General features: G+C 44.9%; 1 protein-coding gene across 1 annotated transcript in view; it reads right to left on the bottom strand.

Annotated features, from left to right (window-relative positions):
- DNAH1 (dynein axonemal heavy chain 1) overlaps window positions 1–21,133 on the bottom strand; it is a 151,145-nt gene that overhangs the window by 83,667 nt on the left and 46,345 nt on the right. Inside the window, exons 15-26 of the mRNA XM_043965072.1 lie at window positions 20,521–20,640; window positions 18,941–19,023; window positions 18,556–18,697; window positions 17,695–17,850; window positions 14,808–15,006; window positions 13,159–13,412; window positions 12,445–12,657; window positions 4,068–4,232; window positions 2,951–3,072; window positions 2,019–2,124; window positions 1,084–1,263; window positions 129–269 (exon numbers count right to left, since the gene is read on the bottom strand). Coding sequence (XP_043821007.1) covers window positions 129–269; window positions 1,084–1,263; window positions 2,019–2,124; window positions 2,951–3,072; window positions 4,068–4,232; window positions 12,445–12,657; window positions 13,159–13,412; window positions 14,808–15,006; window positions 17,695–17,850; window positions 18,556–18,697; window positions 18,941–19,023; window positions 20,521–20,640 — 1,881 coding nt within the window. The remainder of the gene's footprint in view (window positions 1–128; window positions 270–1,083; window positions 1,264–2,018; window positions 2,125–2,950; window positions 3,073–4,067; window positions 4,233–12,444; window positions 12,658–13,158; window positions 13,413–14,807; window positions 15,007–17,694; window positions 17,851–18,555; window positions 18,698–18,940; window positions 19,024–20,520; window positions 20,641–21,133) is intronic.

Here is a 21,133-nt window from a genome sequence, read left to right as displayed (position 1 = left end):
AGCCATGGTGCAGCCATCATTACAGGGCAGGCAGATCCTTGTCCAGTGTTTCTGGTATGAATATACATACAATGACAGCCAGTGGGGGACAACCAGGGTCCTTCCCCAGAGGGCCGCCGCTCTCCTACCTGAGCAGCAAGCTGTGGGAAGAGCCGGCTCTCCAAGTCCCCAGCCTCCAGCGCCTCTGATACCTCCTTTGTCCAAAAAGTCTGACAGCCAGCAATGGTCACCTGGCCCGGCCAGTTCAAGACCCATTCAGGCCTCGGAGTCTGAAAACACAGCATGCTTTGTCTATGCAAGGAATGATGGCTTTGTGCCAGCCCTGCTCCCCATCAGACCCCCTGGGCATTGAGTGGATGCTTCCTTTCAAACGCTGCATGATTGACAACTTGGCTCGGACTGCCACGTCTTCATGAGAAACAGGCTCATCCTCAGAGCTTCTCCTTGGCAAGCTGGTCAGTTCTTGACTTAGAGCTGGAAAGGATTGTCCCTTCCCCTCCTTCCACAGATGCAGACACTGAGACCCAGCCCATTGAGGGGTCTTGCCCAGGGTCATATAGGCAGTAAGTAAGAGGGCAAAGCCAGGATTTGGTCCCAGGTCTTCCCACTCCAAATACAAGCTTCCCAACAATCTGGAAACCTCTAGAATTTTCTTTTTAAAAAATGTTCTGGATTCCTGAGGGAGATGTTGGAGAAACCTCTCAGATCCCGGAGCAGTGGTAAAGGCATGGTCATGGAGTGGGAAGACCAGGGTCTGGGTCCCAGTGCTGACACTTCTTAGGCTTTTTACTCTAGGAAAGTTTTCTCAGCTGTAAGACGGGGGATAAAAATGGTCGTCCTGCCTGCTTTACGAGATCGTTGGGGGAAAAGAGCATGGCAAAGGGTTATAGAAGTCGGAGTTCTCCTCCTCATTATGATTGCCATTCTTCTCATCATCACTACTGCTACCCACTTGCTCCATCAATCAAAGCTCTAGGGATGCTTTCATGGTCTATACACAGCCCAGGCAGAGAAGGAAAGGGAGACAGCCCTGAATGGGGAGACAGTGTCCTGGCTGGCAACGGCGGGGCAGGTGGGGCTCACCTCCGGGTAGGCCTGGATCGACCGCTCGATGAAGTCGCGCACACTGGCCTTCATGCTGTGTTCCACCTCCAGGAGCCAGTCTTCCACGTTGCCCGTGGGGTAGATGGTGAAGGAGAGCTGTACCTCCTCGCCTTCTCCAGAGTACATGTGGGTGATCTGTAGGTCTTCCTGGAAAAGCAGCTGGTGCGGCGGGAAGGGGAGAAAGAAGGTGGGGAGGGATGGTGCCTGCTCCTGTCCCCGGGCACCTGGTCTACAGGCCAGCTTACCCCACGCTTAAGGCTCCCGGCTTCTCTTTGGCTAAGGCAAGGCCTGGGGCCCATTGAACCACCAGAGCTTGGCCACAGGAGATGCTGGCTGGGGCCGCTTCTTTGGCCTTCACTTCCCAGTTTCTCACTCAGGCCTTTTTGGTCTCAAAGCCAAAAATGGGCAGATCACAGGATCAAAAACCCACAGAATGTTGGGGCTTGGAGGGTGTTCAGGGCCCACTTTATCCCAAACCCTCATTTTACAGATGGAGAAACAGGCCCAGAGAGGGGGAAGGCATCCCTTCTGAGAAACGTGCACTAGAGAGTGGCAGAGCGGGGACTGGCCTATGATTCTCTTTTCATACAGAAAGAGAGATAGAAAAGGGGGTAAGGTCCTGCTCCCTACTAATACCTGCCAGGCTTTCCCTTGATCTCAGTACTGTACCATACATCTGTGCTAAAGGCCCAGAGGGCTCTTTACTCTGTAAATACCAAGGTGGGCTCCTTCCTGTCTCTTTGGTTCAAATTGTACCCGTTCCCTTCTGTTGCCCCCATTGCCACATAAAGGACATGTGTGTGGGGGTTTATTATCTTTTCTTCTCTATAGACTTATCCCCCATTCCCAGGCTCTCGGGTGATAAAAGATAGGAAGCTTCAGGCTGCCCTAAAAAAGACCCCAGCCCTGATTACCCGAGCAATGTTCTCGAAGCACTTCCGGAGATGAGGCTGCACAGCGGTGGGGTCTTTCGTCTGGGACAGGATCTCCAGCAGTTCATCATCAGACAAGAAGTAGAATCTGCAAAAGGAGAAGCAGAGGCAGAGACAATGAAGGTCACAGAGGGTCAGCAGCTTCCATTCCTTTGGTGTGAACACTCAGTCATGCAGATCCTCAAGTTCCCACCTAGACCTTTGGTCTCTAGGAAAAACCCTGTTAGAAGCCTGTGGCCTTGGAGGGCCAAAATGTTCCAGTGGTCACCAGGGCTGATTTTCTGAGAAGCAGGGGATGGACTCCAGCAAAAATAGAAGTTAAAAAAATCATCCAATTTTCTGACTCTCTGTTAAAGAGTTCATTTAGGTGTATTTGACCCCAAACTTCACATCTAAGATGCCCAAAGGATTTCTTTTGTTTGTTGTTTTGTTTTTTGGGTGTGAGGCAATTGGGGTTAAGTGACTTGCCCAGGGTCACACAGCTAGTAAGTGTTAAGTGTTTGAGGCTGGATTTGAACTCGGGTCCTCCTGCCTCCAGGGCTGGTGCTCTATCCACTGTGCCACCTAGCTGCCCCAGGATTTCTTTTGAATTACCTCAAACCCACTTGCCCTTGGTGACCAGGCACCATAAGGGAAGGGAATCAGGCCTCAGAGAGGATTTCTCCTATTTTCTTTGCCCCAGATCATGGGCTGCCCCAGAACAGCTGTGTCACTGTACCCCATGCTGGTCACGCAGGCTGTTAGAAGCAACAGCCAACACTATACAACCACCTCCAGGACCTTCTTTCAGTCATTTCAACCCTAGTTAGCTGATCTTCTAAGCCTGAATATGCAAAGCGGTCAATCTGATTCGGCCTGTTTCAAATGTTGCTCTCTCCTCACAATGAAGCCGGCAGAAAAGGAAATGGCCTTACCTGGGGAAAGACGCTCTCTTGGTCTCCAGGTACTCGCTCAGGCCTTTCTGAACCAGGTCTAATAGCTTGTTACAGTCTCGAAGGCTGTCCAGTAGCCTCTGATCAGCACATACATTAATCACCTGAAGGTCACAGGCACATGAAAAGCAGAGAGGTAGAGGAAAGGAGAATCGGTAGCAAAAGGGCTCAATTATTGAGTAAATGAGAGTCCAGGAAGAAGGTAGAGGCCCACCATGGGGCACAAGGGAAAGCTAGATGGCTCCTACCCTGGAGTGGAAGGCAGGGGATAGAGGAATTCAGTAACTTTTTTTTTTTTTTTTTGGTGAGGCAATTGGGGTTAAGGGACTTGCCCAGGGTCACACAGCTAGTAAGTGTTAAGTGTCTGAGGCCAGATTTGAACTCAGGTTCTCCTGAATCCAAGGCTGGTGCTCTATCCACTGTGCCACCTAGCTGCCCCTCAATAACTTTTTATTTTGGGGCGGGGCAATGAGGGTTAAGTGACTTGCCCAGGGTCACATAGCTAGTAAGTGTCAAGGGTCTGAGGCTGGATTTGAACCAGGTACTGCTGAATCCAGGACCAGTGCTCTATCCACTGCGCCACCTAGCTGCTCCTCCTCAATAACTTATTAAGAGATACCAAGTTCAACCAGGAGTGGCTCGGGGTCTGCGCTCCTAGAGCTCACAAAGTTAGCCATATCATAGAGGACCTAGTACCCACGACCTTCAAAAGTCATCTCTCGGGGCAGCTAGATGGCGCAGTGGATAGAGCACCGGCCCTGGAGTCAGGAGTACCTGAGTTCAAATCCGGCCTCAGACACTTAACACTTACTAGCTGTGTGACCCTGGGCAAGTCACTTAGCCCCAATTGCCTCACTAAAAAAAAAAAAAAAAAGTCATCTCTCCACCTTGTTTGGAGAAGGCAGGTTTTGTTATTCCACATTCGGGAAGGTTGTCGCAGACGGCCTCTGAGATGTCTTCTCGTTCCAGGCCTTCTTGGACTCTATGGGCAGAGGTGCCTCCTGGGAGTCCCCCCACCCATTCCCCACCATGGGGTTCTGCCTCTCCCATGGGACCAAATGAGAATCCGTGACCCCGGCACCCTACAAGCCACACCCACCTCTCTGTTCTCATTGGCATTCTTCATGATTTTCCTCCAGAGCCTCTCCATCGTCTGATAGCGTTTACTCTCCACGGGCAGCTGTCGATTGATATCCTCGGAGCTGAAGATGGGCTCTAGGTACAACCAAGACCTCTGGCAATTGAGCCACTCCTCAAGTACCTCCTGGGGAAAGGAGATAATCATCCACTGTCAGAGCAGGAGAACTTTTAGGAGCATCTCAGGTTATTTTAAAATCCTCCCCGACAGTGATGAATGGAAAACTGCATTAATCAGCCCAGAAGTGAAGAATCAAAATGACATGTGTCTCAGACCCAACTCTGACACTTCCTAGCCAAGTATTCCCAAGTTACCTTGGACAAGTCACTTTTCCTTCTTAACCCTCAGCTTCCTCAACTATAATAATTTTAAGACATTATTATCATTGTTCTTCAGCCATTTTTCAGTCATGTCCAACTGTGACCCCATTTGGGTTTTCTTGGCAAAGATAATGGAATAGTTTGCCATTTCCTCTTCTAGTTCATTTTACAGATGAGGAAACTAAAGCAAACAGGGTTAAGTGACTTGTCCAGGGTCACACAGGTAGTAAGTGTCTGGGGCCAAATTTGAACTCAGGAAAAGAAGTCTTCCTGACTCCAGGCCCAGTACTCTATCTACTATACCATTTAGCTGCCCTTTTAAGATGATAGGCACATTGTATTAAAAATGGAAGCGGGGGGGGGGGGCAGCTAGGTGGCACAGTGGATAAAGCACTGGTCCTGGATTCAGGAGGACCTGAGTTCAAATCCGGCCTCAGACACTTGACACTTACTATCTGTGTGACCCTGGGCAAGTCACTTAACCCTCATTGCCCTGCAAAAAAAAAAAAAAAAAATGGAAGAGACCTGAAAAACTCTTCCCTCTTAGGATCATTTGTGAGGAGCCAATGAAATGATGCATATAAAGCATCATCATTAAAGGGAGATTTCTAGGAAGATGAAGAAGTGAAAAGTCACAAGAGAATCCATTTCTTTCCATCAAAAGTAACAAAAGAAATAGAAAAAGAAGCCAAAAAAACCCTCTTGAAAAGAAATTGTTCTCAGAAGAGGGGAAAAAAAACACTCAAAGAGATAAACAACCAAAAAATAGTATAAATTATAAGGAGTCAAAGCCAAAACACCAGAGAGAAAATGTTCTGAAAAAGCACAAAACTCAATTTTTCTACAAACAATAAAAATTAACACATTGAAAAAATTAAAAGAGGAAATGAAATCAGCAAAAATATCACAAAGTAAATTGTTTAAAAAAGAATTTATTAACTAAGGAATCTCAAAACAAGATGATGTTGAAAAAATTTGACAGTTTAGAAATCTCTTTGGAGGATATAAGCAAAAAAACCCCTACATTAAATGAAAAGTAAAATTATTCTACAGGAGAACAGAATGGCAGAAACAACAGAAAAATGAATATGAATATTAAATTACCAGCAGATTTTTAAGCTATATAGAAAAAGGGCAGCTAGGTGGCGCAGTGGATAGAGCACCAGCCCTGAGTACAAATCAGGCTTCAGACACTTAACAATTACTAGCTGTGTGACCCTGGGCAAGTCACTTAACCCCAATTGCCTCACCCCCCCCCAAAAAAAGATATACAGAAAAAAAGTGATGGATCTGGAGTACAGTTCAAGGAGAGAAAATACAAGAATTATGATATTTCCTCAAAACTATGATGCCTAAAATAATCTTACCACTATATTTCAGGAAATTGTATAAGGAGATTCACCAGAAATATTGAAAAACAAAGATTATATATCAAATCAATAGAATCCACAGGATGCCAAAAGGATAGAACCCCTAATTCCCTCAAGTACATCACTGACAAGCTTTAAAAGTATAAGAAGAAGGAGATGATTTTATAAGCAGTCAAGAAGAAAAGCAATGTATGTCCAAAACTCCAATAGAGGAATATAAGAGAAAAAGTGAATGACAATGAATGAACAAAAAATCCTAATGGAGACTCAGAGACGTTATGAACTTTTATAAATCAAAAGCAATTAAAACAATTACTGCTCTGGTTAAACTGATATTAACTATTAAGTTTTAAATAAAACATTTTTTTAAATTGCAAAAGATTTGCACATTATTTTTCTATCAAAATAAGAAATTACAGTTGCTAGAATATTTTTGTTGTTTTCAGTTGCATCAGACTCTGTGACCCCATTTGGGGTTTTCTTGGCAAAGATACTGGACTGGTTTGCCATTTCCTTCTCCTGCTCATTTTATGGATGAGTAAACTGAAGCAAATAAGATTAAGTGACTTGCCCAGGGTCACACAGCTAGTAAGTGTCTGAAGCTGGATTTGAACTGAGGTCTTCCTGCCTCCAGGCCCAGTAATTTGTCCTCTGTACCACTTAGCAGCTCTACTGGAATATTATATACTTAGAATTAAGAGAAAGTAGACTTAGTCCCCAAATCAGCTTCCCAAAAAAGCCAACTGAACTCAGGATCTTTTCCTACAAATCTTCCCCTTTTCCACACTTCCTTATTACTGTCGAGGGCAACACTATTCCCCCAGTCACCCAGGCTTGCACCCTCTCTCATCCCCAAATCCAATCAGTGGCTAGGTCCTGTCCATTCTGCTTTCATGATATCTCCTGTATATGCCTCCTCTCCTCGGACAGCACCACTATCCTGTGCAGGCCCTCATTGCTTTCTACTGCAGTAGGCTGCCGCGTTGCCTCCAGGCCTCAAGTCTACCAAATGAATCACTCTAAAGTACAGCCACATATGACCGTGTCAAACTGCTTCCCCCACCCCCATCCTCTATGAGAAATCTTTCTTGTTCCCCCTAAATGTTAGTTCCTTCCTTCTGGTGATTAATCCAATTTATCTTGCGTATAGTTTGTACATAAGCTGTTTGCCTGTGGTCTTCCCCATTAGACTGTAACCTACTGGAGGGCAGGATTGTCTTTCACCTTCTTTGCATCTCTAGCAACTTGGGATAATGCCTGGCACATAGTTGGTGCTTTGTTAACTAAGGTGAGAAATTTAACCATTTAAAAAATGTGTATGGATAAATAAATTCGTTTTAATATACAGGAGGGAAAGCCTTAGAAGTTTGAAAGGGGACACAAAACAGAGCAATATAATTACTACCTTGTTTATGTATATAAATTTATAGTAGGAAGGGCCAACCTTAAAAGACCTTTTCCCATGTAAAATAACAAGAACACAGAACCAAGGCCACACTATCAAGTAAGCATATTCAGTAGCTATTTTAGAACTGTGATCAGTTACTACCTAAATGTAGTCATTGTAGGGGGAATAAAAACAACCATGGTGTTGTTTTGTTTACAAGTGAATAACACAAAACTTATACAGTTAATAGTAGAAAAAGATCTGAATTATGTTTAGTGGTTTGTGTTTACTTTCCCATTGGAAAAGGATTTTTTTTAACACAATAAGGAAGATTATATTATTTTTGTTTGTTGTGGGGTTTGCTGTTGTTGTTGTTGTTTTTGGTGAGGCAATTGGGGTTGTGACTTGCCCAGGGTCACACAGCTAGTAAGTGTCAAGTGTCTGAGGTCAGATTTGAACTCAGGTCCTCGTCCTCCTGAATCCAGGGCCAGTGCTTTATCCACTGCGCCACCTAGATGCCCCGATTATATTATTTTTGACAAAATGAATGAATTAACAGAGCATGGTAAAAGATAAGCCTAATTTTAAAATTTATACAATGAACCTTATAATTTCTTTTAAAGCTTAAATTTTTAAAAAATATGTAATATGTCCATTTGCTGTAGTTCCTTATTTTAAATGATTGAATTCACAAAGTTTTAATAAACATTCTTTAATTTATAATAAAACCACATTTAAAACAGGATATAAATATACCTTTGATGAATAGTCCACTTTTCCAAGTCTAACCCGCAGAGTTTTTTGAATTAATTATTTTTATTCTGAACTTAGAGCACCTAGGTGGCACTGTGGATAGAATGCTGGGCCTGGAGTTAGGAAGATTGAAATTCCTGAGTTCAAATCTGGCCTCAGACACTTATCAGCTATATGACCCTAAGCAAGACACTTAACCCTATTTTGCTTCAATTTCCTCATCTGTAAGATAGCAAATCACTCCTGTATCTTTGACAAGAAAACCCCAAAAGGGGTCACAAAGAGTCAGACATGAGGGGATGCAGAAAAACTGGGACACTAATGAATTGTTGGTGGAGTTGTGAACTGATTCAACTATTCTGGAGAGCAATTTGGAATTATACGCAAAGGGCTATAAAGCTGCACATACCCTTTGATCCAATAATCACTGCTAGATCTATATCCCAAAGATATCCAAAAAAGGGAAAAGGTCCTATTTGTATAAAAATATTTATAGCAGCTCTTTTTGTGGTGGCTAAGAATTAGAAATCAAAGGAATGTCCATCAATTGGAGAATGGCTAAACAAGCTGTGGTATGTGATTGTAATGGAATATTATTGTACTACAAGAAACAACAAGTGGGATGATTTCAGAAAAACCTGGAAAGACTTACATGAACTGATGCAAAGTAAAGTGAGCAGAACCAGGAGAACATTGTACACAGTAACAGCAATATTGTATGATAAAGAACTGTGAATGACTTAGCTATTAGCAATACAATGATCCAAAACAATCCCAAAGGACTAATAATGAAGCATACTATCTGCCTTCAGAGAAAGAACTGATATTGTTTCAATACAGATTAAAGCATGCTATTTGTGACTTTCTTTTTCTTTTATTCGTCTTCTTGTACAAAATGTCTAATATGGAAATGTTCTACATGACTGCACATGTGTAACCTATATCTGATTGTTTACCATCTTGGTGGGGAGAGGGAATGAGGAAGGGAGGGATAGAATTTGAAATTCAAAACTTTTAAAAAACCAAATTTTAAAAAATTGTTTTAACATGTAATTGTGGGGAAAATAAAATATTAAATATAAATCTCAAAAAATATATAAAGCTCAGCTCAAAAAAGCGACTTGTTGAGCAACACCTGAGTTAAAGAAAATGAAACTGAAATAGTAACAAATTACATAAAAATAAACAACATTATAAATGCAATATATTAAAATGTATGGAATCCAGCCAGGAATTAGATAGAAAATCAATAACAGTAAGAGACTTCACTACCACTCCCAAAATAATATGATAATCAGCCTCAGAAGTACATTTATATCCCTGAACAATGTTTACATTCCAGAATGAATACTAACAAGAAAAAAAGGAGAATTAATAAGTTGAATTTGCAGTTAGAGAAATTCAAAAATTAAAGATGAATCATTTGATCTGGGTGCCTCTAGTATGGTTGATGGGAGGCTGAAATGCTCTAATCAGGAACAACTACGCTGCCCCAGGCCTCCAACACTGTACTTTGTTCATTTGGATTCTACATTAGTAAAGCACACAATAATCTATATGAGACACTATAGACATGATCACTTATATGATAGTGTGTAATCTTTTTAAGTCACATTAAATTGAGAAGAAGATGATAGTTTCATTGGGATGGGGGCCAAGCCATGAGAGATTTCTGAATTATTATTAATATCCCTAATCAGAACCCTGGGCTGAAGCACAAAAAGGAAAAATTAGGCAATACAGATGATGTGTATATGTCCAAAAGGATCTGAGGATTGAGCTACTAGGTCTCATTGGTAGAGTGAAATGATTAATGTTGGTGCCATCTGGTGGCTTACCCAAATATGACTACTCAAATAACTATTGAAGGAAACTTCTTAGTGCCAATAAAAAAATCAAGTACTCTCGTTAGATGTAAGCACACCCCCATATGTGTGCATGTATAGATGTGTATGTATATGTGTGTATATGCATGTGCATGTTTATATGTACTGATATACATACATAAAAACATACGTATAATATATTGATCAATTCTACTTGATTGATCATTTTGATATGACACTATGTTCTATTTCCCAGAATTTTATTTAATATTTTTGCATTGTTGTTAATGATGTTGACCTATGGTTCTTTTTCTTATCCTTGCTATATTTGGATTCAGGTTATATGTCAAACTCAGAATGAACAAAACTCAGAAGAAAGAATTAAAATAGACCATTTAAAAACTTCCACATAAAAAGGAACTGGGACCAGATGTATTCACAAGTAAACGTTAGTAAGCATTAAAAGAACAAATGATCCCTAAACTATATAAGCTATTTTCAAAAATAGAGACCATCCTTTCTAACTTATTTAACAAGGCAAATATGGTTCTGATTTAATACCAATAACAATGATACAAAAATATTAAATAAAGTGCTGGGAAAGAGAATAAAACAGAATATCCAAATTATTTATTGATCAAGTAGAATTTAAACCAAGAATGCAAGAATGGTTTAACATCATGAACACAGTAAAACAATTCACATCAATAAAAACAAGCAATATTATTTTTGTCATATCAATAGATATAGAAAAGGCCTTTTATAAAATATCTCACTCATTAGATTTAAAAGGTTTTTTAAAGGAATAGAAGGATTTTTATTAACATGGTAATAACTATTAATTTGAGACTAAGAGTTACCACTATATGTGATCAAGAAACATTCAAGGCTTTTCTACTAAGAATAGTGGTAAAGCCAAACTTTCTAAATTCATTATTATACAGTTTACCGTATATTTCTAAATGGTCAAACATTTTAAAAAAAATATTCCATAAAAATAAGAAAAAAATAACATTTATCACAATTGTGGAGAGAAATTCTTAGCTATTCAAAAACAGAAGAAATTACAGGAAACAAAATAGGAGAATTTGCTGCTCTAAAGGAGGGCTCTGAACTCAGAAAACCTGGGTTCAAATCCCACTCTGATACTTATGCTCTCTGACCTTGAGCAAATCCCTATTTTCCCTGGGTCTCAGTTTCTTCATTTGTAAAATAATAGTCTTTAAAGTCTATGATCCCGTGATAAAAATAAAGCATTTGTTTTTGTCAGAGACTGGGAGAAGGAGGAGAGAGTGGGCAGTAATTTCAAGGGGTTTAGGATGAAGGTAACTGGAGAAGAGGAAGCTCATTTTGAATGACTTTCTCAGTAAAGCAAGAAGGAGGCTTCTCTTGAAAATGAAGAGATGTGGGGGGTGGGGCTTGAGGAAACAGCAGGGTTAGAATAGTTTCTGTGGGAGGGAATCTAGCAGGGAAGAATAAAGCAATGTGCAGTAAAAATGGGTGGATCAGGACAATATGCACAGGACATGACTAAGTAAATAACAACCATAAAATTTAGAAAAATGTACAGGATGAGACATCCCTTTTCAGTTGTGGCCAATGCACTGATCTGTTTTGCTTGACTATACTTATTCATTACAAGGGAGGGCTTCAATGTGGGGAAGGAGAGGTTAGCTGGAAATGTGAAAAAGGGCATCAATAAAATTAAAAATTAAATTGAAAAAACATAGACAAAAGCAAAAAAGTTTAGAAATAATCACAGATTTAGAAGTAGAAGTCTATAACTGACCCCCCTCATTTTACAGAAGGGGAAACTGAGGCTGAGAGAAGTTAGGTGACTTGCCCAGAGTCACAAGCCAGTATGGAGGTGGAACCTGAACCAAGGTCTTCCTGACTTTGAGACTGGCTCTCTAGCTACTAGACAAACACTACCTTTACATGTTAATGATTGCTAAATTTATAATAATTTCTGAAGTGCTATTATAAGTTGCTATTATTATTATCTGGGAATGAAAACTGGCTTTCATTGAAGCACACTGAAAAAGGAAAGATGGAAAGAAGGAAGGAAGGGAGGGAGGGAGGGAAAGAGGGAGCAAGGAAGGAAGGAAGGAAAGAAGCATTCTTTTGATAGCACCTATTATATGCCAAGCATTTTATAAATATTATCTCCTGTAGTGCTATTATTTTTTTAATCATAAAAGTATTTTATTATTTTCTAGTTACATGTAGAGATAATTTTCTTTCTTTCTTTTTTTTTTTTGGTGAGGCAACTGGGGTTAAGTGACTTGCCCAGGGTCACACAGCTAGTAAGTGTTAAGTGTCTGAGGCCAGATTTGAACTCAGGTACTCCTGACTCCAGGGCCGGTGCTCTATCCACTGCGCCACCTAGCTGCCCCTAGAGATAATTTTCAACATTGTTTTTATAAGATTATTAGTTTCACATTTTTCTCCCTCCCTCCCCTCTCCCCAGGACAGCATGCAATCTGATATAGGTTATCTATGTAGGCAGACAGCAATCAAGTTACTTGTCCAGGCTCAGACAGCTATTTAAGTGTCTGAGGCTGGATTTGAACTCAGGTCTATCCGGGTCACAGGTCCATTTTCTAGCCACTGTACCACCTAGATGATGAAAAGAAGAGGCAGGAGGAGGAAGGTGGGAGGTAGGGAGAAGTTCAACATTACCTGGGTTAGTCTCAGCTTGGTTTCCCAGGTGTTGATTCTATGCTCAAATGGTTTCTTGTATGGTGAAAAAGACATGCTCTGGGTCATGACTATGTGGTCATCAAGGAGCTGAGAAGCCTCATCAGGGCTCTTCAGAATAAAGGTCTCTGTTTCTTTGTACGGAAGCACGTTAAACAGGACAGACACCCATTCCTTCTCCATTTTATCTAGCGCCTGCAAGTGGGAAAGAAGGCATTAGGTGAGTGGAAGCTGCTAGGAGGAGGCAGGTCTCATCGCACCTGGAGAGCCTCCATCACATGCACAACCTCCTTTGCATGGGACTTCGGGCATAGTCATTCTAGTTCTAGACACAGGTCCCCAGTCCAAGGAGAAGAGCCCTTGGAATATTACTAGAGGGACTGGCGCATCATAGTTCTTCTCAACCTCCTCCCAACCCCTCAGCTATACTACTGAGATCCTTCCTCAGAAATGGCAGGAGCCTCATTTAAAGTCCTCCTCAGTGCGAGACTCTCGAACTCCTGCCAAGTGGCCTGCCCACTGCTTGAGCTCTGCAGGGACAGGGAGTGTGCTTCCTGCTGGGCCAGACCTTCCTTTTGTAGAACGTCTTGGATTAGCAGGAAGGCTGTTCTGATATGGGGCACCTTGCTCTCGCTAGCCTGGTCACCCGTAAGCACATGTGATGGTGACTGGGGGTTGGTACGTGGCCAGTCGCACCTGCTCGATGGCGTACTCCTTGCCAGCCACCTCTGCGACTTTGCCAATGTCTTCTATGTGATCTTGTAGATTCATTTCCAGACACCGAGCAAAGGTGAGGTTCGCCTTGGGCTTGATATTGATGTTGATCTTCTCAGAGAGCATCTCCCAGTGCCGGTTCCGCATACCAGGGTTCCGCAGGCCCTGGATCAGCGGGATGTAAGGCTTGAAATCCTCGATTCGGTTCCGGATATCTACAGCCACTTCCTGGCAGGCTAATGAGAGAAATCAGACCAGCTGAGGTTAGGAGAAAGGGCTAGGCCCCAGCGGCGACGGTCCTGCTTGCCACACCACTGCCCGCCCCGGGGGTTTGCCCACAAAAAGAGGGCTGCTGAGGGGCAGCTAGGTGACACAGTGGATAGAGCACCGGCCCTGGATTCAGGAGGACCTGAGTTCAAATCCAGCCTCAGACACTTAATACTTACTAGCTGTGTGACCCTGGGCAAGTCAATTAACCCCAATTGCCTCACCAAAAAAAAAAAAAAAAAAAAAGAGGGCTGCTGGTAGGGGCGTGCTCTCCCTAGGGAGCAGCTTTGAGAGGCCCCTCACAGAGGCTCGGGCCTGCCCTCTCAATCAGCTTCTCCCCAAGAGGGAGGGCATGGTTGGTCCTTGAAAGACTGCCCCACTCTGCCCTTGGTCATGGGAGGCTAGCAGGAGCCTCCTCACAGAAGGATGGGGAGGTCTCTGGAGGGACGAGTTCCCACCTAAGCAGGAGGCAGCTTCTTAGATGGTCAATTCTACAACTGCCAGCATTTCAGGTCCCCAGACCCGTAGCAGACAGGAACAAGTAGAACAAGATGCAGACCCACACTCAGAGAGCTTAGTGAGCTCTATCTGAGCAGGATGAGCCAAGTGCTGTGAGAATTCTACAGTGAAAGCAGGCTGCCAGCTTGGAGAATCAGGGACGGCTTCATGGAGGAAGCCGCATTTGAATGGGATCTTAAAGGATAAATAGGCAGTTCCAAAAAAGGGAGGGAAGAACAATGAGTAGGGTAGGGCAGGCAGAGGTTCTGAGGGGAAAGCAAGGAGTGGTTCAGAGAAGCAAACAGCCCAGTCTGGTTGCTATGGGGAGCACAGACAGGAGCCTGCTCTTCTCACACACAACCTCCCATCTCAGGGCCTGGAGACTGGCCTGGACGGCTATCCCGCCTCCTTCAAGTTTCAGCTCAAACACCACCCCCGGAGGGAGCCTTTCCTGGTCCTCTGAGATGACCCATCATCTCCTCTGTATTCCAGAATGTCCCAACCTGTTTGCATGTGATTTCCCTCATTAGAATGTGAGCTTCGTGAGGGCAGGGGCTATTTTTACCTTTCTGTGCACCCTCAGTGCTTAGAACTGAACTCGGCACATAGTAAATACCTTTGGATCCATCAGTTAAAAGGCTGCGGAAGGCCTTGAAGGCCAACTTCCACTTCGTGGTGTGAGAGAGGGAAATACGGAGGCCTGTGCATCAGGAGGATGACCAGGGCAGCCGTGCAGAGGATGGATTGTACTTGACCCTCAGGGGTCAAGAGGCCCTTCTCATAGTGGAGGGAAGAAAAGAGGGGCCCTTCTGCCCCTGGGGCCAAGCTGACCAGGTCTGGTCCCTGGTTTAGAGGCAGGGGATTACCTGGGACATCTCTGAACTGCTTCACACACTTGTGCATGGTCTTGAAGGCCTCAATCACACTCTTCTCCAGCTGCTCAGCATCGATGGCGGACAGAGGGTCGTTCATCCAGCTTTCTGAACAGCGCAGCCAGTCAGAAGCAGTGGTCCACAGGTCACAGTAGGGCTGGAAGTCCTTGATCATCTTGTACAGTTTGTCATACTGGAGGGGAGACAGGACAGGGCCCTCTCAGGTGTAGGAGGTTGTAATGATGCTGCCTTTTAGGGGGTAGCTTGGTGGCACAGTAGATAGAGCACCGGCCCTGGATTCAAGAGGACCTGAGTTCAAGTCTGGCCTCAGACCCTTGATGCTTACTAGCTGTGTGACCTTGGGCAAGTCACTTAACCCTCACTGTCCCACCCCCCCCAACCCCCCAAGAAAATGATGCTGCCTTTTCCCCATCCTAATCCTTGTTTCTCTCTCTGCAGCCTCTGGCACTGCTGCTCACTCTCTGCTCTCTCCTGCTTCCACCTGCTGGGATCCTTCTCCTCTGGTGGAGCTTCATCCACACCGTGCCCACTGACCCCAAGTGTCAAGGCCCTGTTCTGGGCCTTCTTCTCTACTCCCTCTACACTATTTTGTTGATGATCCCATCAATCCCCAAGTATATCATCTCTACATGCAGATGGCTCTGAGCTCTATTTGTCCTGTCCTAACCTCTCTCCTGACCTCCACTCTTGCATCTCCACCTGTTTATATACCATCTTGGTCCTGAAGCTATCTTAAACCCGACAAGTCCAAAGATGAACTCATTATTTTACACCCACCCCCATCTTCCATTCTTCCCAACATCCATATTCCTGTCGAGGGCCCCGCCACCCTGCCAGGCACCAGGCAGAAAACCTAGGTGTCCTTCTTGACGGCCTCCTCTCTCTCCCCCCCATATCCAATCCCTTGTCAAGTCCTACAGACGCTGCTTCTCCACGTCCCCACCCTCTTCAATCCTCAGGCACTGCGAGCACCCTGGGGTGGCTCCTCATCTGGTCACAACCAGACGAATGCAATAGCCTATAGGGTTTCCCTCCTTGTTTCATCTCTCCCCAGGCTGGTCCATCCTCTGCTTGGCTCTGACTCACCTGACCACATCACCCCCCTCTTCAACACCTTCTAGTGGTTCCCCCTTACCTCCAGATCAGACGCCAAGTCCTTCCCAACCTGGCACCTTCCTCCCTTCCCATTCTCCTTCTTCCTCACTCCTTTCCATGTAGTCTTCACTCTTCCTCTCCCTGGACCCAGCATCACCCACCTCTGCTAATCCTCCCTGGCTGTTCTCCAAGCCTAGAACCCTCTCCCTCCTCCTCTCTGCCTCCTGGCTCTGCTGGCTTCCTTCGAGTCTCGGCCGAAGCCCCACCTTCTGCACGAAGTCCTTCCCCGTCCTCCATGCTCGTGCTCTTTCTCTGCCACTCTGCCACTCTATTTTCTCTCCCCCCATTTGACTGTGCACTCCAATGGAACAGGGTTGTTCTTTCCTTTCCTCGGTAACCCCAGCACTTAGCACAGGGCCTGGCACACAGTAGGTGCTTAATAGGTGTTTGTGGACTGACTGGGTGCTTCTCACACTCAACAGTGTCTCCCACCTCCGTGCCTTTGCCTTGGCTGTCTCCCATGCCTGGAATGCAGTTCCACCAGGCCCCCTATTTCCTTCAAAACTCTGTCCAACCTTTTCTAATTCCCCAGTGACCTTGTACTCACTTCATATATGCTTATTTATATACATACTGTCCATCCCATAGGAGGAAAGTTTCTTGAGGATAAGAATGGTTCCATCTGTCTTTGAATCTCTAGCACAGCCTGACCAATAGCAGGTGCTTAACAAATGCCTGTTGGCTGACTGAATGTTTCACCCCCATAGTCTCCCCACCCCCATACAAAGAATGAAGCTCCGGAGGTACACTCTCATATCTCTTCCATATGGCCAAACTCAGTCATTGGAATTACAAAAGCATTCAGTTTCAATTGTTAATTTTGTAGCATTTTATATTGTATAGCATTCAATCTACAAATCAGTAGTATTGTAATTTTTCATATATAGTGTTAAGGGCTAAAATTCTAGCTAGTCTGTCTAAAATATCCAATGAGTGGTCGCCAATAAATTATAAGCTTTAGCAAGAGTTAGACTTTTAAGCATTTATTAAGGAGAATAAGAGTTTGGTAGAGAGAGAAGAAAAGGCCTAGATTCCTATCTATTAAAGGGAGAGCACATTTCTAGCTCCCCTCTCCACCAGCATCCTCAGGAAAGGAGCCTCAGTCTCTTCCTTCCTCCTCCCACTAGCCCGCGTCACTTCCTTTTCCAAAGAAAAGACTCCTGGTCTTGCCCTCAAAGACCTTCGCTTCATGGGCAGAACTCTTCTACAATAAGTCTCCAGCAGGTGGCATCATTCCAATCGTTACAATAGGCATCCCTAGTCCTGAGCATGAAATATCCCGCTAGTGAAATCATGCTGTATCCCATTCCAGAGCATCTGTGACTTTATCCATATGGGTCTTGAGGGCGCCTTGGTAGATTGGCTCCCAGCTATTTTTGCACACACCCCAAGGAGGTCAAAGATAGATTTTATATAAACTGATGCAAAATGAAGCAAGCAGAACCAGGAAGACAATCTATACAATGACTCCAACAATGTAAATGGAAAGAACAAAAACAAAACAGAAGGAAAAAAGTGGCTACTCTCCATTCATTTATAAACCACTCCTATGATAGGAACAAAGCCCAGAAGGGAGCGCGAGATGTCTCATACAGCAGGGTGAACAGAAAAGAGTATTCTGAGCCCATACTTCCCACCCTTAATCCAAGGGAATGTGCATTCACTAAAGATGAGCAGTAGGAGAGAGAGTTACCTAGACACTTACATTTGTGATGGGCATGCCAAAAATCCGCTCTCGGTTATTATAGAGCATGGCCAACTGCTGGCATTCCTTCAGCTGCTTCTTGACCCTCCTCACTTCATTGGCGATCTCATGCGCACGCGCAATTTCTGTGTGAATGGAAAATCCAGCCACCAACAACTAGGGGAAAAAAGGACACCTGTGGTAAGGAGAGCTTGCTTACTGAGGATTTTAGTCACAAGGGACCATCTTGTCCAATCCATACCCACAAAGGAATTCTCACCACGAGAAACCCAACAAATTGGCATCCTGCCTTTGTCCAAAGACTCACCGCTCCCAGGGCAAACCATTCCATTTGGGGAAAATTCTGTCAGGAAGAATCTCCTCTCTTCATCAACTCCACCCCCCTCACCACTCCCTTCTCCTTGTTCTAGCCCTGAAAGAGTCAATCCCTCTTGCATATGAAAATCTCTGAAGTACTTGAATCCATCTTGTCTGATGTGACATTCTGGTCACCTCCTCTGCTTTATCATTGTCCTTCCTACAATCCTTTCCCAAATCTCAGCTCACAAGCAATGGCACTAACTTTCTATCTGTGGGCACGTCTGCAGTGGGAGTGGTCCAAGACCTGGATGAGCGTGTGTTAGTGCACCACTGCCAGAGTTTGCTGGGGGAGCCAGAGGCAAAGGTCCCTGGGATATCGTGGAGGGTGTGGGCGTCTCTCTATGTGACAGTATGTACACAAGGTGCATGGATGATCCATCCCACTCTAAACACATGGGTGCCACATGGATGGAGCCAGTGGCTGTCCCTTTGTGGCTGCAGGAATGTCAGTGTCGAGAAGGGGGTGTGGGGCCCAGGGCCTCTGAAGTCCCGGAGGAGCACCTGAAGACCATCCAGCTTCTCCAGAAAGTTGTTCTGATCCATGAGCTGGATCTTGTGGAACTTCTCTTCTTCCTCCTGGTGCATTTCCCGAATCAACTCAATCTGCCCAACGATCTTGTGGGGCCAGTTACTCGCTGCCCATCTGAAAGGAGAAGCAGGGTGACATGGAAATTCAGATTCCGGGGCCCCAAAGGAAAAGGCAGGCGAGGCAGTGGAAAGACCCCTGGATCTGCAGTCAAAAGCAGACCTGGGTTTAAATCTCCGCTTTGCCACAGATGAGCTAGGTGACCTTGGTTAAGTCATTTGATATTTTGGGGCCTCAGTTTTCTCGTCTAGAGTCAGGAGGAGAGGTGAGAGCAGAGGGGGGCTCAGAGCCCTCACTTACTTGTCATTGAAGTCATCCGTGGTAAGGTTGTAAAAGAAATCATCCATGACCAGGTAATCACCCATGACTTTCACTATCCTTTCCTGCAGAGACAGACAAGAACGTGGTCCCCCAGACGGAAGGGATGGGCAAAGAACTGTGGGCAGCGGCTCCCCAGGGAGTGGGGCGTATTGACAAAGGCCTGCTAGAAGAAGAGCCTGTTGGCTCTAAAAGCTGACAGTGCGGTCAGTGCTTCCCAGAACAAATGAATCAGCCTAATGCCTGAAGGATACACTGGGGAGGAATGCAATTGTGGGGTCACTTGAGGATTACCGTTCCCATTTTACACAGCAAGTGAGCATCAGACCCAGGAAGAACACCCAAGTCTCCAGACGCTCAGTCTAGGGTCTTTCTAAATACAGGGCAGAGAGACTATGCTAGGTTGGACAGCTCCCTCTCCAAGCTATAAATGGCTTGGATATAGATTGATTCTAAATTAAATAAGATTGTTTCCAGCAGACTGATGCCAAAATACAAAGTACATAAATAGTATTTTGCTCTGACACGTCTTTGAGCCTCAGTTTACAAATCCCTTCCCTTCTCTGAGGATAAATAAAATAAGTTCTGAGGTTTTATGGATCTAAAATTCTGTATTCTGCAACTCAAGGACTATAACATTTTGTGGTTCTATAGGAGATATCCTAAAAGGAGAGGGATGAATGGGGTGGCAGGCCAAGGCCAAACTCTTTTCATGTGATTAAGGGCTAGGCCACAAGAGGGCACTTTGAACAAAAGGATGACCCTCCAGGTACCAGGCCCACTAGCACACAGTGGTATGCAACACGGTAGGTCCCACAAGGGAAAGTGCTGGGTTCGGAGAAAGGAGTCAAGGGTTCAAGACCTAGCTGTGTGAACTTGGATGTGTTACTGCCTGTCTGACTTTCATTTTCCTCAAATCTGAAATGGAGGTAATAACTCCATGCATTATCCACTCTGCTGAGGTCTAGTGAGGAAAGCACTCTGGAAACTTCTAAACACAATAGAAATGGGTGGGAGTTGTTAAACTGTGATGAAAACACCCCAGCCCTCACAAGTGGGGGCAGAGGGCCTCTAGCTGTCTAATGCTAAAGTGGTCCTTAGACGCACATAAAGAGAAAGGTTCCACCATACCCAGAGCAAAGAGGCGAGGGAGTCCTTCCCTCACAAAGGAGATCTCATCTCCCTCCTAGCAGACCCAGAGTTGCTATCAGGAGTATGCACTTTGGAGGTGGGGGCGAAGGGGAGACACTAGAATTTCTCCGTGGCCCCTTCCTGCCCTTGGGATGAGCCTGCCTGTCCTGCAGCACCCCGCGGAGCCCCACAGTACTCAGGTTACTATCTCTGATACCATTTCTTGGGACTTAAGACATTGTTCAGGTTCCCAGTCAAGTCTGAGTCTAGAGATGAACCCTTGGGGGCAGAGCAACCTCAAACCAAACATCAGGCCCCTCTTGGCCAAGTTTCCACCTTCAAAGGCCCATGGCCTTTGTGTCCAATCCTGTGGCCCGTGACACCTCTGGTATCCCAGGATAGCCCTGTTGGCGCAGGGATGGGCTCAGTACCTCCAGCCCCACCAGCATTTCAGGGATGCCCTTCATCCATTCCCGGAGCTCTGCCAACTCCTCAATGCTGTTAGGCTTCTCATAAATCTTCCGGCTAATGGACCGGAACTCTTCACAAATCTGCAGGAGGGGAAGCCAAGTCAGATTTCAGACTCATTCCTCTCGAATGTGCCTCACCAAAAAAAAAGAAAAAGAAAAGAAAAATAAATGTCATCAGAGGAAGAAACTTCTTGTTAAGAAAACTCCGTCTACCAGAGACTTGCCCAGAGGGTCACCCAGCTGAGCTGCGTCTGAGATGCCACTTGAACCCAGGTCATCTTTAGCACTCCACCCACTACAAGATGTGATCTCTCAGGGTGGTTGAGATGATGTTAACATCAGACAGAAGGTAAACCTACATAACTGTTATGGGGTTAGGACACGGGTCTGAGGTAACTTTCCTTGGGAAGACAGACCCAGCTTGAAGCAAGAGAGAGAAGGCCATTAGGCGTGGCTGCTGCCTGAGTGGTGCCAGGGGGACCTGGCTCAAGAGATCAGAGCTGCCTCTCCCCCAACTTCTCCCAGCCCACCCCCAGTGGGGGACATTCCACCCTTGGGTGATCAACTCCAATAA

This window comes from Dromiciops gliroides, chromosome 1, assembly GCF_019393635.1.
Source record: "Dromiciops gliroides isolate mDroGli1 chromosome 1, mDroGli1.pri, whole genome shotgun sequence".
NCBI lineage: Eukaryota > Metazoa > Chordata > Mammalia > Microbiotheria > Microbiotheriidae > Dromiciops > Dromiciops gliroides.
Note: the sequence above shows the minus strand (reverse complement) of the source record. Positions and strands in the feature narration are given on the sequence as shown.